The following is a 26768-nucleotide window of genomic DNA, read 5'->3' as shown; positions in this document are numbered from 1 at the left end:
GTACATTTTGCTCTCATTGAACCACATAACCTCATTGACTTCAGTGAAACAAAGAGCACAAGAACAAGTCAAACCTAAGTGCAATTACAGGATGTACACAGAACGCTGCATGTGCTATTTACAATGTGATCACATTTTGGAGTGAAAGGCAAAGCTGATCCTGCTACATTAGAACAACAAGATAATTTCATCAAAGGAGGAGCAGTAACATGTGATGTGTTACTGAGTTCTGCTTTAGTGTTTTTCATTTGTTAGCATTTTAATTTGCTACTGAACAAAACGAATAAGTTCACAAAAAAATATTAACACTACCATAGCAGTGTGCTGCAAGGTAAAAAGATGGCTTCAGCACATGTTGTCCTGTTTAATTTAAATCAGGGAATGGAAAAGGAAATCTTATGACTTTTCTTGGAAATATTTTCTACATGGAGAGAACACATAAAGGCATGCTATGAAATACACCAACAGTCTTTCAAGGCAAACATTAGAATATTAATTAATGAGTACAATTTAGGCTTGTTGCAACTCCAGTGACGAGATATAACTGCTCCAGTCTCTTCAGGCAAACTTTAAAGGCTGAATTTTCACATCCCCATACCCAAGTCCTGAAGAACATGCTCAGCAGCCACTTCACCTCCTCCTAACCCAGCCCTCAGTCCCGTTCTGCCTCTACAGCTTATCATGGGTCACATGCATATCAAAGCAGTCATGATACAATGGCTTCATAAAGTCACCCAGAATTCACAAGTGGCATCTTTATAAAGTCCCCAACTGCCAGACAGTAGTGTAAATGTATAAAAATATCCACACAGGCATTTTGCATTATAGCTCAGCAATAGAAAATTACAGTCATTATAAGTAATGAAGTCTCTGTCAGGCTTCAGTGATGGGAAAACTGAAAGACACTTAAAGAGAACATCCCTCTGCCTTCCCCACACACACATCCATTTACTGGTGCTTCCCAACATGGGCACAGCCTGACAGTGAGGAGAAGCAAGGAGGTAGCTGCTCCACCCACCACATCTCTCAGACACTGCAGGGTGAAGATCCCTTTGGGAATCAAACTTTAGGAAAGGCTCAAAGCAAACAACTTCTGCTCTGTGAGCCAACAGCAGTGGTGCAGAGAGCAGCTGCAGACTTGAAAGCTTCTGCTGCTCCAGCATGCACAAGGCAAGTCCTGTAACTGGGGATCTACAGTTCTGGGGGATGTGTCCTTTGCTTATCCTACATCACTGATGCAAATCCTCATGGAGATTGGATTACTTTGTTCTCTTCTCTATGCTTTCTACTAAACCATGTTTGCAAAGGATTAAAAACAGCTCCAGTAAGGCTCCAATGATAACGTGAAACAAACATTCAAAGTGCTTTAGAGAATATATGCAGAATTCAGACCCATTTTCCTTAGACAGAATTGAGAAGAATAAAGCAGGTCACAGTAAGGACAAGTCAGCTTGCAGACAGAACCTCAACTGGCTAAAGCAAATCAGCTTTCCATGTCCATCATCTGTGCTGGAATCACATGCCTGTGGCTGGCCACAAAGTAGAAACAGAAGACCAGATCCATCTGAGTAACACTAAACAGATGCCACAGCTTCCACAAGTCTCCAATTTTGCACCACAATTTTATATCCTGAAAGCAATGACACTTTTTTTACTGGCAAGTTAGCCATATCCTCCTTTCACTCCATTCTGCAAAATTACCTGGCCATGAATAGGAAGATTTTTAAAATATGAAAACTTTAAAAACACGAGAAGTAACATCTCAAGCCTGGATTTAAATAATGTTTTATGCTGAAATGTCTTTTTTTTTATCAGAAGGTTTTAAAAAGCCAAATACCCAGTGGCTCAGTAGCCTGAGATATTTAGTGAGGACTGCTCACTGAATTCTGCTATAGATCTGATTGGTTTGAGGTGCAAAAACTGGTTGTAATTTAAGTGGGTCTCCAATTTTGGGAAGATAAATATTGTTGTATCCTCCTTTGACAAAGATAGCAAGCATCACCAGCACAATTGTGGTAAGAGCGTAGAATGGCTCAGCATTGTTCTTCCCAAATTCATGACCAAATTTCAAAAGCAATCCAAAAAATTGTAGGAGGAGATGCATGTCAATTCAATCACTACAGCTGACTGAAAATGCATGATAAATTACATTTTCTGATATTTTCCCAGACTAACTTTAAAATCCTAGAGTGATTGGATGTAATCTAAGATTGGAATAACAACACGAGCATCATCAGAGAAGTGTATCTCACAAAACAGAAAGGTTTAAATAGCACAGCTACTCACAGAATTTGTACTACTTCATTTGGCAATCTGTGTGCAGATTTGTCACTTGTTCAGCTGTTCCTAATAGGGTCATTTCTGTAGCAGGCCTATGCCGGCTTATGCTTCAGGAGGATATGAGGTTTGCAATAGCACTCTAAAAACATTCCACATTATAAAAATCAGAGTGATTCACTTGCAATGTGAGATGATTGGATAGCCTGCTCTGAAAAACCTCAATTTCACTTCTGTTGATATGCCTTGGCTTTCAAAGTGCTTAACCTCATTTCTAGGATGGAAGATGTTATCTGGTCTGTCATTAATGGTCTGGAGATGATAGAACTTCTTTTCTCTTTAATCATCTTCATAAAGCTCACAAAATTATTTGCTTCAAAGTAGCTTAAGTTTGAGATTCTAACCCAAAACTTGATGACAAAAAATTCAGGGCTCTGTTTAGACCTGACAAGGATACCTGGAAGCTAGGGAACATTGAATAAATACCCTATTACACCTGTCCTATGTGGCAGGTCACCAAATTAGTAGCACAAAGCAATTAAAACCAGTCAGATTTTTAGCGGGTGACATCTCCCCTTGACCCCCTGGCAGCAGCAGAACTTTCAGTGCTTAACTTCACAGGGCTGGATGAGCAAGAGTCTAACACAAAGGGAACCTTTAGATCAAAATAGAAAATTTGAAATAAAATGCTCTACAGTGAGTCCTGGAGATATATTTGCATTAAAAGCATTTATGAACAATTATTTCAACTATTTATATCCTGTACTACCTGCCAGCATCTTATTAAATCAGATCCTATTAAGTTATATCCCCGAACTTAAAAGCTCACAGCATAATGAAAAAAACCAAAGCCCAGCAAAGCAAATTACATAAAACTATAAGTAGAGAGGAAAATATGCAAATTAGAAGGATAATAGAAACTAATTAGTGTATTTTCTAAGTACTCCTGAGTTTGCAGAGAGAGGTAGCACTGTTTGTGAGATGATTTTATATAGCAGACAAAAGAACAGATGTGATTTTAGGTACACAGTACCAGCAAGGCCTGAAAAAGAAGCCACAGACTTCAGCCTAAGGGCAGCTTGCAAACAAATCTCCATGTTTAAATTAATTATGGTAATCATTTACTAAATTTGAAAGAAAAAGCACCTTTGGAGAAGAAAGTAGTATTAGCAAAAATGGAGATGATTAGGTCCTGTGGGACAAGCTTGACAGATAACTAATTAATAATTATCCTTGAAACATTGAGGGTGTCCTACACAGAAAACTAGAATGTACCATTAAAAAAGTATCTATTGAATACATGATTTGTATCCAATAGTACTGAGGAATTTCTTTTCCATATTCTTTTTACATGAAATGATGATGTTAGATAAAACTGAATTCTCACACTTTCTCCTCTAAGAACTTCCTAATTGCAATAGTAGCCAGAACCAGAATGCTGTTAGAAGGCAGGAAGAGTGATCTCTGGAAAAATTACTTCAACATACAACCTACTGGAAGAAAAAACTACAGTTTAAATACACTCAGCACCTAGCTAATTTGATTGCTGTTTTACACCAAGGTAAAAATCAAATACATTATGTTCTTGTTAATGGACTCACTTGAAACAGATTGGGTCAAAATACAGATATTTATACACAACAGTCTACCAAGACTATCTCAGGTTTTGTATTATTGAAGTTTTTTAAGGAACTGCCAAAATGAAGTATTCCCTGAGACACAAATATTCATTTCCTTTGATACAGATTTTTTTCCCCTCTCTATTTTTTTTCCTCTTAAAAAAAAAAAAGTCAGTAGATTTTTAGAAACTGGACAAGTGGTCTGCCACAAGAAAGGAGTGGCAGGGAAGATCTAGCAAAGCAAAAGTGATGTAACAGTGAGCCTCCTGAAAATGTCAGCAGTCTCATTTGAACCCATAGTTGTCAGAGAAGCAAAGTTCAGGATGATACCAATGAGAGTTGTGTCTAATAAGGATGAGGCCATAACTGTCTCTGAATAAGAAATACTCCTACTTTTAAATAAGTGCCTGATATCAGAGCATTTAAGAGCTAAATGAGCTATTTTCTTTTGATGCTTTAAAAGAATTCTAAATCTAAAACTGTATCTATCAATTTGAGCAATGTTCTATTCATTTTATCTCCAAGCTCCATTATCAAGAAACCAAATAAAAGGCAATTTTGGTCAGGATTGCTCAATTAACTTGATTTTACATTTTTAAATATAAATCTTTGAAATACACATTCAAATCTCCAAGTTTTATTGATATTCCTTTTTGATAAGTGGAGGTACAATAATTCCCAGAAAGATAATTTTTCCAAGAGAAATGTAAAATAAGTGACAAGACCTTCATTCTCATTCCAGTGACTCTGATCCTCCTTGAATGCTTCCTGACCTTACCAGTGCCAAGGAGACCATATTAGGAGTCTTTCATTTTAAGTGTCTAGGTATAGCAATAAAAAAGAATTCTGCATTCATAATTGCCCATAATGAACAGGCACTTCTGCTAGCATCAGAGGTGGAAGGACACAATGTTCCCTGGTGCTTTGGCTTTGGGGGAGCTGGAGAATGCTACAAAACTCATGCAAACACAGCGACTAGCTCATAGCAGCAGTCAGCTTCAGCACACACCATGCCTGTGGTTTTCCAAACTGTATGCTAAACCTCTGCGTGGGAAACATGTGCAGCTAAGTCCAAATAATTGCCTGGAATTTACTCTTATATTAGTCTTCAACATAGAAACATAAGACTTTTCTGGGTTAGAAGACACCCTAAAGACCATCTAGGTGCAACCTAGTGTAGTTTGGATTCTGTCCAGGATTATATCTTCCAATATCTATATAGTATTTAGCACGGTTATTATTGAAAACAAGTAAGCAAAATAGAATAGCTTTTATAGGCTGTTTTTTCTTTTATTTACTTTTCAAGTAAATGGAAATAATGTGTTAAATCAGACAAACTGGTCCCTCCAACTACACTAGAGAAATCTGAAAGGGGAACTTTTGGTAGAGAAGAGAAAGCCAAGAACCTTGGCTACATGACTGACAAAATGATCAAGGCTTCTACTTCTCATAATGTAGAAATTGGCAGCATCATCAGTGTTAGATCACCAACGTGGGTGATCTTCTGACACAACACAAACAGTATTGTCATGAGCAAGTGCACCAGGCAACTGCTGGGCACATTCCTTTTGATATCTTCAGCAGCATCTGTAATGCTCATGTTAAAATCTGGAACTGTCATTTATCAAGGGGTGTTTAGGCTTGCTTTAAAGCCATTACACTTCCAATGCTAACCTGATGGTGCCAAGAACCATTTCCACCAAATTTTTTATTCAACAAGACTTAAGAGTTTTGTCAGATGTGCTTCCTGTCATCCTCCATTATGCCAGATCTTTTGATATTTAGCAGAAAAGCTACAAGTAAGGATAAGGGTCAGCAAAATGTAAGGAATAGAAAACTTTTCTTTCACTTTTCCTGTTTTCATGTTGTTCATCAAAACCACAATTGAAAAATCTCAGATAACACAGGTTCCATTTTTATTTTAATTACTTATCTATATAATGCTATAATAACTTAGTGGCTGTGCAGCAGATCTACCATGAGGAACAGGCATTATAGTGTGAAAATTCTAGAGTACTGTTCTTTATGCAGAGAATTCAGTGCTAATTATGCACTTTTTGTGATCTCATATTTTTGAAGGAATTCCTGTACATCAGAAGACAAAATCAAGTATTTAGAAGTTTGAAGGTCAGATGAGGGTCTTATTTCTGAGCATGCAATAGAGAGCTGTAAATCTTAAGTGAACAGGCCCTTCTGCTTCAGTTATGTGGTGCTTACATTTTTAATTACAATAAGAAAAAAACCCCATTTATTTATTTCAAAGCCTTTAAAATTATTATATTTAAAAATGAAACAAATTTTCTGCATCTACACACTTAAATCTAAATTAATATAATATTGAGGGATCCATTTATATCAACATTCTGAATAATTAATTTTCTGTCTAAGCAATATCCTCATTAAGGAAGATGTAGATCTTTAGCTAGAAAATCAAAGAAAATATTACAGTTGCACTGATCAACAACTATTGCAACTATCTAATGAGCTCACATATTGGAGTATACATGTTTATTTTTGCAAATATCTCAGCATCTCCACTACTGACACCACCCATCATAAGGAGCCATTTCATCAGAAACAGATAATTTTTCTTTCCACTGGGGACTAGATCCAGCAGCTGACACACAGGAGCTGCAGATGCAATGCCTGTTGCAGCTTAGATTCTCTCAGGAGAATGAGAGACTCACTTTACCCTGACTATGTAAAGTTTATTTCTCTACTGCTTGTAAAGCATAACAAAGAACACAAAACAGTTGACTTGTATGTGAGAACATCAGAAGTCCACTGGCATTTAAGAATTTTTGTTGTCTTGCAGTCTTATTGGTTTTTATCTTATTTTTCTAATGCAAAGTAAAGGCTCTAAAAGCATTATTTAATTTGAAAATAATTATGTTTATATTAAAATGCTTGAGAGCATTAGAAACTTGATCTGGGCATAGCCCAACTCCTATCTGCCATTTTCTCTTAAGTTTAGCTTCTGTGACAACAAAAGAAGGGAGCATCCTGCCCCTAAAAAAGGTGTTAGAAACAACAAGCAGACGTGCTGGACATGGCCAAGGCTTAGAGTGGTGAAGGGACAGAGGTGATAATGAGAATTCTAAAAGTAGCAATAGAAATAATCACCCAGTCATTTGGGAGTTGAAAAGCACAGGTCCACTTTTTGGGACAGCCACTATTTCTTTCAGTATTTACTAGGCATAATAAAGAAAAGAGGGAATATAAAATTCCCATCTGGTATTTAAAATTCCAGAAGCCTGACCAGCTCTTTAAATGTTATCACATGCTAAAATAGGAAAAGCCAGATGCTACATTTATAAAGTCAATGTGTTGCATCCTCTCAAAATCCAAGAGCTGCCACTGCTAAACCTAGTCTGTTTGGATAATTAATCAGTTAAACAATTAACCTTTACCAGAGAAATAAAGCAGTGCATGGTGTGAGATACCAACAGCCGTGCATTGCCCAGGCCAATTACAGACACCAGAGACATAAAACTAGGCATCAGCAGGACTTGGAAATGATCCTTGGTCAATCAGCCTTTCCTCAGAACACATTCTGGATTTCTCATATTTGGAGTCTACAGCTGTAGCTGCTGTCTGTAGTTTATGCTGCCATGGGGCAAGACAGGGTTCACAGTAAACAACTAAATTTCTTCTCACTACATCTATCAATCAAATCTAGGCTCTATTCAAAATACTTAAAAAACAAAAAAATAAAAAGAACGCCAGCTGAACCAGAGGCCAAAACACATACTAGAAACACATTGTGGAGCCATTTCAGAAGTATTTGTTGCTATCTTGGGTGTCCTTCAGGAAGACTAAGCAACAAAAAGCCTGCAAATGTAACAAGACCCATCCCACTAGAGATGAAAGATGACAGCAACAGCAGTAGCACAAGAAGCTTGACACTCTTTTATAAATTTAGAAGTCAAAACTGCAACTGGAAGCTGTATCTGTATGTGCACATGATCTTGGAGCAGAGAGAATGAATGAGCAGCAAAAAGGAAGAATCTCTCCTCAAGGAACAGCTGACAACAGGGTTTGTATAAATGTTATTAATATTGAGAAGCCCAGGCAGACTGCAACAACCTCACAAAAGTAAGAGGAAAGACTTGACCACACTTGGCCAAAACCCCTCTCTTAAGTCACCCAGAAGCACTGCACTCCAAGCTGCATGCAAGCTGTTAGTCCTGGGTGACTTCAGCAGTAGATGTGAGCCTGGGCTGGTTTGCTCCCCAAAGGTCCTTTTTTATGCATTGGGTGGGATACAAAATATAACATCATTCAGGGCAAACCCTCAGGCAAAGTCTTTCCTGTAACCAAAAACTCCCAATGACATTGTCAGGTACGTGCTGCAAACCAAGCACCTCTTCCCAAATGCAACGCCTATGATTAAATGCACCATTTAAACAGAAAGCAGAGCAGCAAAAGAGATGCATGCTCACTTTTAGCTGGCTGAAACTACTTCTGCAATCACCTTGTTCTTACTCATAAGTCATTAAATTACTTAATATCCACTGGACATCAAGGAAAAGCTTCTATCAAGCAGGAGAGCAGAAAGCATGTGATTAGGCTGCATGCTATCACAATTATACAAACACCTTATGAGACCTCTTCTACCACACACTGCCCTTGGAAGTTTCAGATCATTTCAGGGCATGAAAAAACACTAAAAAAATGTGTGTAATTTACACATGGGTATCCTACACTTGCAGAAGTCCATTTCCATGGGCTGTCCTGGGTATTTTGGAGAAAGATACAGAACTAAATTCCCAGGCCTTAACACAGATATGCTGGGACACTGTCCCAGAACAAACACAAGAGGTAAAACCATGAGGCATTAGCTCTGGCTTCTTTTGAACCCATCCCCACTGCCAGCTGTGGGAAGGGCAGTCCAGGTGGGCACTCTTAGAGCAGCCTCCAAAGCACCCCAGTGCTATCATCTTATTGCAAAAGAGCCATACCTTCCCAGTGATTTCTCATGGTCAACTCCTCACAACACAACCAACTCCAACTCTCTCCTCAAGCAGCTAACCCACCCTTTTATAGCACCCATCCTTATTGGGCACAGCTGTGGCCTATTAAGGGCAGGCCTGTTCCTAATCTTTTGTAATTAGTACAGCTGCAACTCTTCAGGGGTGAGATTGCCTTCTGCACTCTCTCTGTTCTCTTACATTCTATCCCCCCACCTCCATCTCTTTCAGACTGAAGGACAACTGGGTGGCTGAGAATACCAGCCACCCATTGTTTTGGGACTGAAAAATCTTTCATTGTAGCACCAGGATTCACAACTGCTCTGGGAAAGGAGTTATCCTGGTTTGTAGCTTATCAGACAAGAGGACATAAACAAGTACTGTCAGCAGGAAAAGCCATGGCCAAGCATTCACAGCTCCTCTTAAGTTCAGTTGCAGTAACACTGCTGAATTTTGTATAAACCTTGTAACAAAGGGACAGTAACTACACTAATCAGAAATATTTTCCCTAGGCAAGACGAAATGATTGAAATAACACACCACAGCAGGCTGTTACAGTCCTGTGGTCCTGACAATGCTGTATTGAAACAAAAAATGATAGTTCTTAAAAAAATTTCCTTCATACCCTAGCATTTAATCTCAAATGTCAACAGTAAAGCTATAGCAAAATGAGTTTAATAGGCTCTGTGGGCACTCAAGATCAACTGCCAAAGAAAGTAGAAAGGTAGAATTGAAATGGCCCACTACATTTCTTTTCTGCATCTATCACTTAAAGTTATAGCTAAACTAATTTCTAAAACATACTGCAAAAGGAACTTCACACAGCAGGTTTTTAAAAACTTAGAGATCCACCAACAGAGATTATTTAATTGGTTTGGGACCTATTTTTCAGATTGGTTTCTTATAAGCACTGTAAAATGCCTAATCCATCCTGCAGAAGATTGCTCAGTCCCTCTGAAGGGCAGTTGTTAACAGCAGGTGCCATGGGGCACTGTTATTCAATAGGAGTCTAATTTATGACTGGCATTCAAGGATACAGATCCAGCTGTATAAAGACAACTCCCTGCAACCTCTCTCTCCCCCCAGAACTTTAGATCCTGGAGCATGCTGACATTTGAGACCTTCTTCAGTGACTCTAGAGGTATACAGAAAAAGAGGTAGAGGCCTTAGAATACATAGTCTTATATACTGACATGGAATACTGTGCTGCAGTCTCTGGCTTTGTGATATTGAGCAAATGTCTTTGTCATTTTTATCTACAGGGGTGGCTGACAAATGACCTACCTCTCAATCTAATATATCTACTTTTGGAAACTAGCAATGTTATTCTTGCTACTGCTGGTTTCATCATTTCTCAAATTAAAAAATGTTATGGCTAAACTTTTAGTTAGTAGAGCAAGGCAACTGATTTTTCATGTATGATACTATCTGATGGCTTTTCTTCCATATGTGCTAGATATAGATATAATTTACAGGTTATTTCCTGGCAGCCAGGATGATAATCTGTTATTGCTTGAGGAAGAAAATACTTTTGGTGGTCCAGATACAGCGCACTGGGCACCTAAAGAGTGATTGTAGATTTTTGTCTGTTGTCATATCACTAAGACAGTAAAAATCCCATCCATGCTTCTTCCAAACAGCCTAAATTAGAGAGCAAGCTTACTATTACTTAGCTTGTCAAGTCACTTTTAAAAACTGATCTTGGTTTTTGGAGAACTTTTTCCTATGTTTTATAACTCATTGCAAAGCAATCTTCTTACAAGTGTTTTTCATACATGCTGTCATTCTGAAGAAGTCTTTAAAAATTGTTATCCAACACCAACCCTGCCCTCTCCTGCTACAAGAGAGAGACTACTTGTGGTAGTTTATTAAAATGGCAACATATTGCCATATTAAAATTTCTTTTATGTTCATAAATGCCAGTGCACTTATTTTAAGTCACCATTACCTTGGGCATCTTAGATTGCTGCAAGGCCAAATGAACACCTAGAACAAGAACAGTTTATGTAAAATAAAGTTACACCTGAAAGATGACAAGGCAGATTGACTTCCCCGACTGTTTTGGTCACTAACCCTGCCTAGATTGGAAGTTTTCCCAAGTACAGTGGCTAAATAGTGTGCATGTGCTACTCTCAAGGGGTAGTTTTGTTCCTAGAAGTGTTTAATCCCACTCAAAGCCCTGACAGCCAGAAGGTGGATCATTCTGCCACTGTGTTACCCAGTGAAGGTGCAATTAATATCAGGTTTATTTTGAAAACACATGTCAACAGGAGGAAGATGTACATATCAATCTGGTGAAAAATTGCACACCTTTTAGTAAAAAATCTTCATCTTTAGCTCTATTTATTGTTATAACTTCATTTAAGTGCAAGAAATTTTCTAAAACTTTAAAAACTCAATCTGTTTCAAACCATAACCATATAAAGGTAAATAATTTGTGACACCAAGTAACTTTTAGCTTTTACTTTGGATGTATATGGAGAAAAATCACAGGCAAACCCAAAGCATTATTATTTTTAGCTGACCTGAGGGATTTAGCAATTTAGGATTGAGATAGAGATTTTTATAAAGGATTAGCTACATATTGGCTCTTACCTTCCTAGCAGTGGACACTTTAATCAACATTTGGAGAGAAAACCATACCAAATTTTGTCTCTCTCAAAACATTTGGAGTAAACTTGTTAATAGCCTTGGCCCAATGACAAAGGTTTGACCCCACATGCAAGAACTATAGGAACCTGATGGGTAAGTGATTGATATGCTACCTTCAAAACTGCAGCTTGGGATTGCATTTTGCCACAATATTGTACAACCCTTGGCAAGCAACCAGCAGTCTATCCCTCCTTACACCATCTGGAGGAAAAAAACAACAGCAAAAAAGCCTCGGCACACTCTCTGTTTTGGCAAAGACATGTGTGGGAGAACAGCCTACCTCAGCCAAGCTGTCTTTGGCTTCTAAGAAGAATCTGGCTGATTCAGAAGCTTGTGACAGCCTCTCACTGTGTTTTCATTTTCTGTCAAAATCAGAAAATCACATCCATCTTCAAAATAGCAGCACATTCTCAAATGCTATTCTATTCATGCCACTTAAAGCTGCTAGATGTACGATCAGATTTCCTGTTAAAATCCAATTAGGTTTCCAGTTTAACTTCAGAGTGATCTCAGGAGAGTTAAAGGATCCAACAGTTTATTTGGTATTGTGAAAACAAAAAATAAAGTTTAAAGGAAGAGTATTTTTCTTAATTCTTGACAAGTCCTTGAATTGTTTTCCAAAACTTTCCAGTAGATACTGAAATTTAAACATAAATATTTGATAGGCAGGCAAAAGCTTTTTTGGTTTTTTACTTGTTTGCAAATGATGCAAGAGGAGGAAATAGCTGAGTGCTTGGTCTTAATCTTGTGTAAGGAAATCTTGGGGGTATTGCTACAGTTTCCAAGGGAATAAGGGGAGCCCTCAGTTCTCTAATATTATTTAAGGCAGGAGTGTGGTCATGAAAACAGGTCTGCCCCATTTTGCCTCATCCTCTCATTTCAAAGTGACGATGCCCCTTGGCTGTGCTGATCCAGGCTTTTGTGTGACCATGAGGCACATCAGACCAGGGAACTGATCAGACTAAAAATCATCATGAAGCATTAATGAATGCATGGGCATTTATTTTTTTGGCACTGCCAGCTTACAGACACACTGGCTCTAGTTTCTCAGATGCAAAGAAATGTTTTTCATCTTGATCTCATGTAGTTTTTTTATCAGCTCCTGAAGCACTCACCTCCAGAAACAAGGCACAAGCAGTTGAGAAGGAGCAAGATGAGCCCCTCTCATTTTCCCTGTTAAGGAGGGGTCCATTAATCCCCTTCACCCACTGGGGGGTCCTGGGTTCTGAGAGGGCCATGTCCTGGCTGGAGGTGAGAAACTGCCTGGTGGCAGCCCAGGGTGACCCAAGGACAGGTAGCCTTGGCCCTGCCATGTATCCAGCAGCATCCACCACTGCTCCCCTGTCTGCTGCAAGAGGCACCTGTAGCAGGAGGCTGAGAGGAAAATGATCTGGAATAAGGGTTCAAAAATGTACAAAATTATTTGACTTTATCTCAAAAAATTGCTATATGGGGTTTAATTGATCCAGCCAGTGCACAGGAGGAGGAATTGAAATGGAATATTTTACCCAGCATATTTTTCACAGAATGAATTAATGCCTTGCTGAAAAGGAGATTTGCAGTTGGCATTTCAGGCAGCCTTACTGCCTGGCTCTGGAATTATTTGCATTGTTGTTCACACAAAAGGAGAATAAACTCAACCACTTGACTTCCTTTTCCCTGAAATATATGTCTAAGATCACAGTTCAGAAAGGAAAGTAAATGGCAGATGGCAGCATCTTTGCAAAGTACACACACTCTGAGCTATACAGACAGGGAAATTGTTTTATTTGAAGAAAAACACAAAGGAAGAGTGAGAAAGAATAACAAAGCAGTGAAGTTCTCATTAAAAGTGGGGTAGCTCTTGGTTACATTTTTACCACATACACAAGAGACAAACAAGAAATTATTTACATCCTTTGTTTTGTGGCATTACTCTTCCTTACGTCCGCAAGAAAGGTTTTTAAAGAATAAATTGAAATTTTCTGCACTTAGATCATTTGTCCTCCTCTCACCTTGAACCATTCCCTATGGGGAGGCTTCACTCTGCAATCCAGGCAGGATTCCCTGTCTTCCTCTGTGTACCCAAGAGGGTTTAGCCAGACACACCTGCCCCTCCAGCAGCTCCTGCCCCACTTTCCTGAGAGTGTCAGGAAGTCACTCCTTTTCTCCCAAGCAGCAGGACAAAGCATTACTGATGTTTGCATCAATTTTCATGTTTCCTGCCCTTTTTCCACATGAGGAGAATGAATCTGAGCACACCTTCTTCCTTGATGGACAGACAGAGTGCCAGTGGAGACAGACCCTGGCTGTGTCATGGAAGGGAGCCCCACATGGAGCACTTGCTCACACAGCAAAGCAGGGCTCCTGTGTGATCCCACAATAGTTGGTCCTACAGCTGCTTTACTGCATTTCTTTTCACTTTTGCTTCCTGCTGCCTTTGATATCAGAGTAGCCAGCAAATAAATGGAATCAAAAATTGCAGACTGCTTTAAAATCACTTTTGTTCAAGAGATCTTTCAGATTAAAATAATTCTGAAAGGAGATTGCTAAAAGTGAGAAAAGTTTTCAGTGTGCTGAGGGAGCCCCACACAAGCGTTAAAACAAGCTCAGGAGAATCCCTGTTGTTTCCAGCCACCTAGATGAACCAAACACCTTCCTCCAGAGGTCTTGGTTCACATTATTTATATAGCAATCTCTTCTGATTCTGCTCAAAGACTAAGCACCTCCAAAGTCTGGAAAATGATCAAAAGGGGTGTTTGATCTTATACTGCTTCTATAAGAAAAATCTCCCAGAAGAGTGTGTCTCTGTTAAAACTACTCTATTTAATTCTTACAACCCTGTGGTATGTATCAAGATTTGGACCCTTAAATTGCTTGGCATATTTTATGACTGTGTTATCTGCCTCCTTGGGGTATACAGCTGCTCAGTGAGCTTGTGTTTATAGAGCTCTTGAAGGTCCACAGATGGAGAGTGAAGAGAAGCAATCTATATTTTTATACCGTATATTCATGTACCCTCTTTTTCCTTAAGGCTTGGCCTCGAACACATGGATAACTAAGGTTTGATATGATTCCCTTGGGCATAGTGATGGAACATATTTTCTGTTTATTGCTTCACAAAGTTGATTTCTATCAGTATTGCACTCCATTTCTATCCTAGCAGGAGCCAACACATCCCAAAGAAAAGTGGGTGATAAAAAGAGAATTTTGTCTGTTGAGCTGCATCAAAATCAAGGCAGAATCAAGGCACAAGACACCAAAGCAGAGAAACCTCACTGTGGTCTTCAACACCCTCACAAGGGAAACATGAGGGGCAAACATCAGTCTCCTCACTCTTGGGACCAGTGAAGGACCCAAGGGAACAGCATGAAACTGAGCCAGGGCAGGCTCAGGTATCAAGAAAAGTGTTTACCCAGAGGGTGGTTGCACACTGGAACCGACTCCCCAGGGAAGTGCTCACAGCACCAAGCCTGACTGAGTTGAAGGAACACTTGGACAATGCTGTCAGGGACATGGTGTGACTCCTGTGGGGTGCTGTGCAGGGCCAGGAGTGGGAACAGAAAACTCTGAGCAACACTGAGTACAGGAGGCTGCATAATCCTCTCTGGAGCAGTCCTGTAATCACACACTTTACCTGTGCCACAGCAGTTCCAGTAAGAATCAGCATCGAGGAGCAAGACTGTTTTCCCTGCTTTTCAATCCTGAATATACTTGAGGTCGTCTTTTATATAACAGTTCTTTGCCTTTGTTTTGAGAAATCCTTCAGTAATGGACAAATGAGTCTACATTTACACCTACATCAGCCCACTACAGACCATGCAATTACAGGTGGAGAAGCCAGCTGAAGAGTTTCCAATTATTCTGGGCAGTTCTGGTTATGCTTCCTTAATCACAATAGGGTAAAGAGAAAACAAAGTGTGCTATCAGCATAATGAGCCCACAGAAATGGCCCATTACATTTAGTGACAGACAAACACATAAGGGCAAACATTAGGAAGAAGTTTGTTTAGCTATTTTCCTAGTTACCAGTCACTGTGAATACCCCTAATTAACAATGCCCACAGACAAAAGATGTAAGAAATTAGTTAGTATTCCTGACTGCTCACAGAGATAGCTGGGATTTGAAATTTATGTTCCCTAGTGAAAGCTTTTAAAGTACACATGGAGGACATCTCTAAGGACAAAAGTGATAAAAGTAAGTTGAACAGGAATTCAGATTTACTCTTTACCAAAATGCACTTCTTCCTGCTGCTTTATCAGATACCTAAGATTATCAGCCATATTCTGCCCAGCTGGGAGATAAGAGTTATTAACAAAAAAATCTTACAAAATATTCATCAAAAACACTTTGCAAGAAAACGTCCTCAATTTTTGCTTTTAACAATTCTCACAGGAGCCAGGTTAAATTCTGATCTGAGCACAAACAGACAAGCTGTTTACTGGTTGCCTTCTACAGAGACACCCAAATTTCTTTCACTGATAGTAATACACAGTTTTTACAATTTTCGTAAGGGAGATACAGTGGAAAAATGAAGAAACAGTTTTTCGAGCAAGGGGGTGGACTAGGTAGGCATAGCTGATAACCCAGAATGGGTTTTCACCTCAGCTAAGGAGGCAGCCACCCATTTATGATCCCAAACAGTATTTTTCAAACATCCTCTCAGCTGAGGACACAAGCTGCTGCACTTTTGAAATATCATAGAAGAATGAGGACAGTTTTACTCCCATGGATTCACCAGGACATATATTTACCAAATAACTACAGCATGTACTCCTTTATTTGATTCATCCAAGAAACTCCAGTTATTACGAGCCCATTTCAAAATCATGCCACAAGAGATAGGGCCTCTTGTGTTGAATGAATGTTTGAGTGTAACATTGCTCAGCCATCTATTCAACTGCAAGCTTCAGGAAACTAAATGCTGACAAATAGTCTGGGGTCATGTCTGTGAAATGCTCCATATGTGCTAGCTGAGTCTGATGCTAGCTTTCTCTCAAATGTTAACAGCTTTGCAAAACAATGCCCTCTCTTCTGCAGCAGAAATTTTTCTTGTTCAATCCCCAATAAAAGTAGATTTTGATTTAGGTTTGAGAAAAACCTTATCTATCATTTAGTTATGACAAAGTGAAAAGAAACCTGTTTCTTTGTTCCAAGGCAATTATGTACAGCTAAAAGCCAGAAGTGCTGGCCCTGAGCTGTGCTGAGGTCAGTGGGCCTGCGAGCACCCACACTGGCTGGCGGCCACACCAACACTTCTGCCGAAAAGCACCACTCCAGGTATTTAAGGCAAACAATTTCTCTTTTCAGTCAAAGAGCAAGTCCCTTTCCCAACAGGCCTGTTCTCTGCAGGGTAACTCTTGGGAAGCCCAGGCAGAGCTGCAGGGGCTGGGAGTGGCAGCTGGAGCAGCGCGGGATGGAGCCCCTGGAACGGGAGCAGTGGAGGGCAGGGGGCACAGGAGAGGGCACAGGAGGGGCACAGGAGAGGGCACAGGAGGGGCACAGGAGGGGCACAGGAGAGGGCACAGGAGGGGCACAGGAGGGGACACAGGAGGGGCACAGGAGGGGCACAGGAGAGGGCACAGGAGGGGCACAGGAGGGGCACAGGAGAGGGCACAGGAGGGGCACAGGAGGGGACACAGGAGGGGCACAGGAGGGGCACAGGAGAGGGCACAGGAGAGGGCACAGGAGGGGACACAGGAGGGGCACAGGAGGGGCACAGGAGAGGACACAGGAGAGGACACAGGAGGGGCACAGGAGGGGCACAGGAGAGGGCACAGGAGAGGGCACAGGAGGGGACACAGGAGGGGCACAGGAGGGGCACAGGAGAGGACACAGGATGGGACACAGGAGGGGCACAGCCAGCCCTGCCTGCCTGGTACTGCCCAAATTGCTCCAACTGCCAGGCTTAAGGCAATGCTTTCAGAAAGCCCTGACCAAGAGAGCCCCAATAAACTGGGGGATCTCAGTCATGACAAACCAGCTGCCAAAAAGAGTTCCATGATTTGTTCTCAAACATGAGAAAGAAAGCAATTAAATTGCTGTGTAGTTGTTTTATGTGGGCTGTTTCAGCACTTCTTCAAAACAAAGAGAAAATCCTGGTTTTATAGATAGATTCATTGAAAAAATCTGAAGTGGAAAATACAGATCTCTGTATTTTCCTCTATTTTCACTCAGGCAGATTTACTTTCATGTAGACAACGTTTAACTCTTAAAAGACTACAGCAGCTCTTTAAAGATTAGGGAAGTTCCAGTAGGACAGAAACTTATGCTGAAAATTCTATAACTTGCATTTTCCCTATGGAAGCTTTTGGTGAGATTCCCCAGTGGACAGTACATTCTTAGTCTTAGTTCACATTACAAGCAGGTGGTAAATACTGAAAAACAATTTATAAATACTACATTTATTTCCAGAGATCAATTCTTTGATTTAATGATGAACTACAATCAAAACCATCTGCAAATCAGCATTCATGAAAGGAGAACTGTTAGTATGAAATATGTACTTGTGCAAATACTTGCTTTCACATTAAGGGTCTGCCTAGGGTAAAGTCTATCATCAATATATTTGTGAACAAGGAATGATCCAGAAAACATTTGCCCTCATTGTCTTTGAGGAAGAGAAGGGAAGCCAGCCTCTTTTAACATATGACAGCTATGAACCTTCTTAATAGAAGAATTTCTTTATCTAAAAAACATGGACCTGAAATGAAGGTTTGTACTTTTCTCTATTCAACCCAAAACTGCGCCTTCTGCCTCTGTTACAGCCACTTTCCACAATGTTATAGAGAAGAAAGTCTTTCTTTGCAGCACTGATTTGGTTTCAGATGCATTACACCCAGGCAGAATAAGCATTTAGAGTATTTAAGAAACTTTAAATTAAGTTCCCAGAAAGGAGGTTGCAATCTTCTGCTAAATCACCTGTGCCATCTGTCCAAAATTTCCCCCAGAAACTATGAAAACATACAGCTTAGAACATAAGAGATCCCTGGATTTCCATGTAGATGTGTTCTTAATGTTCAGCATAATTATCTTCTCAACAAGATTTAGTAATTATGACAGACTTTTCCTTAGGTAATTTACAGATTTCATAAACGGTGAAGACATTTCAGCATCTTGGTCTATATACAGATGAAAGCCATCGTCATAGAAAACTTACAAAAATGTCTCTTCAGGGAAAATGAGAAGAGTTTGCTACATTTACTAAATAATTTAGTGGCTGCATTCCCTCTTTTTTCCAGGGAAAGGAAAAGGTACATTTTAGCAGAGATGCAGAGTGTTAATTTGACTCAATTGTGTTCTGCCTAACAGACTCCTGGGTGTCAGGATGAACAGCTGTGATCTCCTGTGGCTTCCCACCCAGGGTCATCCCCAGGACTCAGTCAGCATCCTGCACCCAGCACCTCCCTCAGCAGTAGTGGCACGGCATGGATTACAGCTATGGCACCCAGCCAGGCTTCAGGAGCTGTGGCTTCTATCAGGGGCATCCACTGTGATCTATACACATTATTGCAACTGCACTTACATAGGACAGGCTTTTTTGAAAGAAAGATCAACAGCCTCTCACAGAGACAGCAGCATTCCAAAATATTGGCAAAATATTGTCCTTGATGAGTGACGTTAGCTGAACTCATTTGGCATCTGCCTGAAAATTGCCCATGAATAGTTATCAAGATTCTCAAATGTGCTCATTATCTGGAGGATTATTCTTCATGTGCAGTCAGCTCATAAAAGGTTTGCTGCAAATACAGTCCTCATCCAGACAATTACTTACAGAAGTTACACAGTACAGCTTTCTGTGCTCCGACTGGCTGGCTCCTCTGGCTGGCACAGCACGAGCTGTGATCAGTGCAACCAAAGGCACAACTTCGTGTCACAGTATGGAAACACAGTGCTGAACATTTGCTTTTAGCCATCATCTATCCTCAGTGATTGAGTCTTTTATTACTTATAGTATGACTACCAGGTTAGAAAAGGGACAGATTGAATTAAAACAATTTTAAAAACAAGGATCCAAGAGCTTAACCATTGCTACTGTCCTGCTAGAAAGCTTTCTTTCACTTGAAAGAAGAATGGAAAGGACATGACACCTTCCTTTGCCTGTCTACTTATCCTCAAATGTGATAAAGTCTATTCCAACAGATTATTTCTACTCCAAAATCCAAAGCTGATAAAAGCTTTCCACTCTCCCTCTGACATCCCTTATCCTCCTGGTTAGAAGGTCTTCGAATTTCAACACCAAATTAAAGATCATGGCACAAGTGAAAAAAGAATATCCTTCTAGTGATGATATATGGAATCCATCATCTAAATGGATTAAAATACAATATATAAATGAATTTGCTACACACTTAAATATTGAAGGCAACTTTTGAAATACTTACAATTGATGAGGTTAAAAATATTCTGAATAACTTCTGGCCAAACTGCTAAAGGAAGTGCAGCAATGTGGGCATTGAAGCGCTTTCAGTCATTATTCTGATCATAGTGGTCTGAGTTAACATACTTTACTCCTCCTCTTTTCCAAATGAGTAATTAACACAAAATTTTTAATTCACTATAGTTTGAGTGCATGAGTTTTACACTGATTTCCCTCCATATAATTCACATCCTTGACATACAAGTCCCACAAGGCTGTAAGTTTGTTACAGGTCACAAGACATGACAACAAAAAGGTCTGCTGTCACAGACTTTGATACTGTGAATAATTTTGCAAAATTCCTAGAATTATTCCTGTGTTGCAGTAAGCCTGAGTTAGTGTTAGTTTAGGATCTTGATTAATTAGCCTCATCTTTAATAATAGAATTTGGCTACCTCTGAAATTCTTGACTGCTAAATCATCACAAAGTAAGTCTTTCCCTGCTTAGTTCATATTTCCTGGCCTAATCAAGCTAGGTATTCTCTTATACAAATACAAAATACACATTATTGAAATTACTGGGCAGGACCAATGTTACCAGAAATAACCTGTAGGAGCATGTGCCCTGGGGCCAGAAAAATACACAACATAGCTACTTATCCAACCCCTCTGTGATCCTACAAAGAGGAAGCAAGATCAATCCTGGATGCAAAAATAATCTCACCTAAATTACAGACCAAGACTTCTCAGCTACTTGCATTAGCTATTTCTACAGGTATTGTATTCACACTATTTGCCAATTTTGCTTATGCTCTTTTCTTTCAAATCTCTTCCCCACATATAGCACAGAGCTCAAGTAAAGAAGGAATATGAACTTTAATTTTTACATTTTCACCTCACAAAAGCTGGAATAGGAGGAAGCTCTCATTTCCCCTCAATCTTCCTAAAAAATAAGTAAATATAAAATTTCACTCATCAGGAAAACTACAGCCTGTGCACTCTTAACCACTTCACCTGCACTTTGCTCAAAAATTCTTCAGGGTTGGTGTAGAACGCTCCAAACCAAATCAAACCATATCAACTCTTATTGTTTGTTTTAAAAGACAAGTAAACCAAAAAAAAACCCCCACCAAATATTCAACAGAAAAAGATAAAATTGTTTCAAGACCCAGCAATCCAAGGGTCAATATAAGAAGCATTCATCCCACACAGCTGCCTATACATTTCATAACTGAGAAAAAAATTCCCTACAACAGCTCAGGATCTTTTTTCAAAATGGAGTAAGGCTTTTGTTTCTTCTAATCCTTTCAGAGCACACAAGATTGGATATCACAGCCATGACATTACTGGACTGAAAAGCAATTTTATGTAATTTTGCAGTTTGTAAGAGGCATTGGTTACAATTTTTCTTTCCCTCAGATCTGCACAGTGCTCATGGTAACTAATGCACCTATCCTTATGAAAGAAAAGACGTAGAACATCATACACTTTTAGATAATGCAATACATAGTTTCCTAAAATAATACATCATATGCAGAATATTACACTTACTTGTGAGACCCTAATGCTGGAGTCCATTAAACACACTGACTTATGCATCTCTTGCTCTACAGCTCCAATCCACGACTGCTGTATTTCTTTCTTTATTAATGCAGTTTTCTAGACTTTACACTCTTGTGTCTTCATTATATTATGGCTTTTTGCACTTGGTGGTTTTCCTCACTGGCACTTCCAGTGGGAGCATTAGCAGAGCTTCACAGTGAAGCCAGAAACACAACCAACCTACCAGACCAGGGATGGATTTTGCCTTTCTTAGAACTGTATCACAGCAGGTTGTTAAAGCATGATACTTCTCCTCTCTGGACATTACAGTAGCATCTGTGTATAAATTTATCACAACCACATTTATTTAGGATGTACATGTGTCTGCCCTCCCAAGATTGTTGTCTTCTGCAGCCCTGTGGAACAATTAGAGATCCCACTTAAATGCACTGCTCCCAAATATTTGCTGGTACTGCTTGATGGGAAAAGACTGCAAACCCTGAGTCCTGTGACAAGCAATGAAGGAGATCATAGCCCACCTCTAGCTAATTAAATTTCCCCAGTTATAGGGCAAAACAAATTGAAAGTGATGAAGCTCTGAAACAGGCAAAAAATTCACATTACCCTAGTTTGTGAAAGGGAAGAGCAGCATGTGAGTTCCGGTCATTAAACAATTAAAAGTGCATGTAATGAAGACTAGCAGGACAGGACTAGCTGTAAGGATTTATAAGGAGAATACAGTCTGTATAGATTTAGCAAATGTTCAGGTTGTTTCTCTGTTGTTGTTAAACCTCAGTGTGAAACTATGCACAGGGTACCTAAAAGTCCTTTCATTCCGATGGCCTGCCTAGGGGGTGGTCTGACTGCAAAGTGTCAGTGGTGTGAAATCAGAGAGGACATTTCTAAGACAAGGCTTCTATCTTTTTATCTGAATACATATTTTTTTCTGTCCAAAGTAAATGTTAAATATTTCTGAGACTCTCGCAAAAAGCTCCTCTGTTGCATGCTTCTACTATCCTTTAGCTCTGAAGTAATGCAACAGTAAAACTCAGGAAGGTGGAGCCTGCAGGCACTCTCCAGCTACTGATGTGCCTTGGAGGAGTCAGCACTGAGCTGGCAGGCTTGAGGCAGCTTGTCTCATTTCCACAAAATTATGATAAACTGAACTGGTTCCCAGCAAAATTGCCAAGAGCAATGGAAGGTTCAGGACAGTAACATTCCCTCAATCCAGGAAAGTCTCAAAACTACCTGATGCTGGAGGCAAGACTGGAACAGCCCAAGATGGGGCTGCCAGTGCCAGAGCCCAGTCCAGGCAGGCAACTCCCTGCACACCAGCCAGTGAAGTACCACCACTACTAGGCTGCCATCGTGATTCATCTTACATGGTCCACAAATTAGGATTGCTCATGGAAAGACTGGTTTGGGGGGAGAGGAGAAGGAAACCAATAAGAATAACTGAACTGTGTTATTTTATTTTTAGATTTTTATGGAGTCTACTTGAGCGCTGATCTTTGCATGGGTAAGACAGCATACATATCTCTCTCTCTTCTCTACCTTTCCCAATCAGTTCCATTCCGTCTGATTTCCACCAAAGTGTGTTCTTGTTAGCAGGACACATATTAACATTTAGACCAAATTAGACTTGTATTTGTGTGCATAGCTGCTACAGATGCTGCTGATCCTAGAACAAAGTACACTATTTTTCATTCTTCAAATAATTTTAAAATGTTCCACACGACATTTTGAAAGATTGGCCAGAAGAAATGCTAAGAAGCAAGAAAATGCTAGAAACCATAAAATTATTTTCATATACTTTTAAAATTATCTAAATGGTCAACATGCTATGCATGCTTATCTTCTTTTATATAAAACCATCTTTGAGAAATTACCAATCATAAAGGCATTACTTCAGTTACACTGCTCTATTCCATTACACTACCTTGCATTTTGGTACCTCATGAGAAAAAAAAGAAATATCTGAGAAATGCATTAAGACACTTATCTTATTAATGGCCAACCATATATAAGCTCATTTTTTGTGCCCTAGGCTTTTATGGTCTCACAGTGGAAAATTTTTCTTCATATTTTTCAGAAATAACAGAAAATTCCAAGAAATGGAAGCCGCTGCCAGTGAAAGAAGAAAAGCTGAGTATCATCAGGGTTAATAGCTCCTATTTGAGATCCATGAATGATTACAGAGTTACTTTTCTGTATCGAACTTTCAAGTTTCATTAATAATATGCTGCCTCTCCAGGACACAGGTGCACTCACGCTACAAAGGCTATCGGTTCGTCACGTGGAATAGAAGAGCTAGAGGAACAATGGCTTCAAAGGTCTCGTGTTTATACATTTTGACAGTAGTTTGTTGGGCAAGTGCTCTTTGGTACTTGAGTATAACTCGTCCGACTTCTTCCTACACGGGCCACAGACAGGTCAGTAGCATATCCATAGCCAGAAAAAACGTTTCCTTTGGCAACATAAGAACTCGACCTATAAATCCACATTCCTTTGACTTCCTTATCAATGAACCCAACAAATGTGAGAAGAGCGCCCCATTCTTGGTCATTCTTATCAGTACGACTCACAAAGAGTTTGATGCAAGGCAAGCCATTCGAGAAACGTGGGGCGATGAAAACAACTTCAAAGGAATTAAAATCTCCACACTGTTTCTTCTTGGAAAAAATGCAGATCCTGTGTTAAATCAAATGGTAGAGCAAGAAAGCCAAATTTTTCATGACATTATTGTGGAAGATTTTATCGACTCTTACCATAACCTCACTCTGAAAACGTTGATGGGGATGAGGTGGGTAGCAACATTTTGTTCAAAAGCGAAGTATGTCATGAAGACAGACAGTGATATTTTTGTAAATATGGACAATCTTATTTATAAGCTGCTGAAACCTAACACCAAGCCAAGGAGAAGGTACTTCACAGGTTATGTTATAAATGGAGGACCAATAAGAGATGTTCGCAGTAAGTGGTACATGCCCAGAGATTTGTATCCCGACAGCAACTACCCACCCTTCTGTTCAGGCACTGGCTACATTTTTTCAGCTGATGTAGCAGAACTGATTTACAAAACCTCCCTTCATACCAGACTTCTACATCTTGAAGATGTGTACGTTGGACTCTGCCTTCGGAAGCTGGGCATTCACCCCTTCCAAAACAGTGGCTTCAATCACTGGAAAATGGCCTACAGCTTGTGCAGGTACCGCAGGGTGATCACAGTGCACCAGATAACACCAGAAGAAATGCACAAAATTTGGAATGACATGTCCAGCAAGAAACACCTTAGATGTTAAGATTTTTACAGATGTAAATACCTTTTTTTAAATTTTGGTTGAGTTTGGTTATTTTTTGACAAAGTGATCTGCTGACTTACAGGTTAAACTGTGGGATATTAACTGTGAGAGGCTTTTTAATGACTGATTTTTCATTCTCACTTTGACTACTGGTTTACAAACTTCAGGCTCTTTTTCATAAGGACATTATGCCAACTGAAAGAATCTGGAGTCAAATCTCAGATTTTGTAAATTATCATCTATTGCACATATCCATTCTTACATCTGTGTGTAAAAGGACAGTAATAAACTATTATGAGCTGCTTAACAATTCACATCCCAGCCTCTGAGATAAGACTCAGGCTCTAAGAAATGAAGAATTACAAATATACTTTTATTCTCCTTTTGACACCCTACAACCGTCTCTATTTAGAGCCTTGTTAATAAATTAAGCAGCATACATTTGCACTGAAATGATGTACCTACTTTGACATGTGTATTTTATAGTACTTGTGCAATTCCCAAATAGCTTACTAATGGTGTAATAGCAGAATAGCAGAATTTAGGTAAGAACATCAAAGTTTCATTGGCCTTAGAAACAAACCCACACACTGAAATATATTTTCATCCACCAAATGGCATTATTTTAAATTATTTCAGAATAGCCCATTTCTTTACACTTCTTAAATGGCCCATAAAATATGTAACACAATTTAAAAATTAAGTAAATCTGTAGGTGAAATAAGGCAGGGGAGATGTATGAAAAACTATCTTTAAAATATATGAGAAAAGCATGAATATCTTAACTCTTAATTTCAAAGCAAGGCAATGTCTGTCATTAGTATTAATGGATTCTCCATTAAACACCTTGAATAGCAATATATAATTATATAATTATGCTAAAAAGTGTCAATAAGCACCATATTTCAACATCAGTCAGTGCACTATTTACCTGAAAACAAGTAACACAAAAGCAGCTTTTTAAGGGGAAGCTTTACTTTGTGCTGCAGTACATATAGAAACAAGTCCTAACAGATTTTTAATGGTGTAGAAATGAGGAATTTAGCCCAATATAAGAATGCAATCAATTTTCTGTTGACTGGACATACAACAGAATACATAACATATATGTACAAATTTCACAGTAAAAGAGAGGGGTTTTAAGCAAAATCTATTAAAGCTACACAAATTATATCCTTTTAAAAAACCTTTTAACGTTCTCAGTTTACTCTTTACAGTCAATACTCACTGAGGTTCCACTCAGGAGATCAAGTACACAAGACTTATTCAAATTTCATAACATGCTTATACATATTTTGAATATGAATGTTTATGAAATGTCACGAAAACTCTTTGATAAATTCAGGCCATCTCTATTCAGTACCACCTTATAATAAGGAGGTGAAACATGGTATTGCTCAGCAAATAACTTGGAATGAAGAACTCACACACAAGTTACAAAAAACCAAAACTCACCACGTATATTATCAGCTGAAGATTGCTCACACCATGCTCAGCACACACAGAGTCTCATTCATTGCAGCTGGCATTATGTGTAACATATGCAAAACTGTTAAGTCTGTATGTTATTCAGAATGTCTATACAGTTGTCAGAAATTAACTGAAGAAGAACTAAAAGGGAAACTTTGACCTGATTTTGCCATAGACATACCCAGCACTTTAGAACAGTAACAGAGGAATGAAGATGCTATCCTAAAAGGTTTGCAGTTTCATGGCAAATTGTTAGTCTTGTTCACAGATGCAGCACTATCATTTCAAAAGAAACTACTTGTAAATAAGGTAAAGTGTACCTGGCTTTTAAGGCACTAGCAGGAGCTATCTCAAGCAAATCTATGTCAGATCTGAAGATGAAGCTACACAATAGGCAGCCTAAGAGTTACTGTTAACAGGAGTTTGTGTACCCTTCATAAATAAAAATAACCCAAACCAAAACCCCAGTAATTTTATAAGAACACTAAATCTCTTACAGCATAATTAAAGAGTTATCCTTCCCTAGTTGATCTAGTCCTTGTTAAAGCTGCTATGCCCTATTAAATCCAGAACTTCCAAGGTACAATTAATTGCATA

General features: G+C 39.2%; 1 protein-coding gene across 4 annotated transcripts in view; it reads left to right on the top strand.

The window, feature by feature from the left end:
- Positions 1–25564, top strand: part of B3GALT1 (beta-1,3-galactosyltransferase 1) — a 171096-nt gene extending 145532 nt beyond the window's left edge. For 3 of the 4 annotated variants that reach the window (XM_054278283.1, XM_054278281.1, XM_054278282.1), the window contains 2 exons: positions 22880–22918; positions 23492–25564. In XM_054278283.1, the coding sequence (XP_054134258.1) occupies positions 23721–24701 (981 nt within the window). In that variant the 5' untranslated portion in view covers positions 22880–22918; positions 23492–23720 and the 3' untranslated portion in view covers positions 24702–25564. The remainder of the gene's footprint in view (positions 1–22879; positions 22919–23491) is intronic. The other variant, XM_054278284.1, reaches the window with a different exon arrangement.
- The last annotated feature ends 1204 nt before the right edge of the window (positions 25565–26768 follow it).

The sequence above is a fragment of the Melozone crissalis genome, unplaced genomic scaffold, assembly GCF_028551555.1.
Source record: "Melozone crissalis strain CALT ecotype California unplaced genomic scaffold, PUWL_Pcris_2 ptg000023l_1, whole genome shotgun sequence".
NCBI classification, from domain to species: Eukaryota; Metazoa; Chordata; class Aves; order Passeriformes; family Passerellidae; genus Melozone; species Melozone crissalis.
Note: the sequence above shows the minus strand (reverse complement) of the source record. Positions and strands in the feature narration are given on the sequence as shown.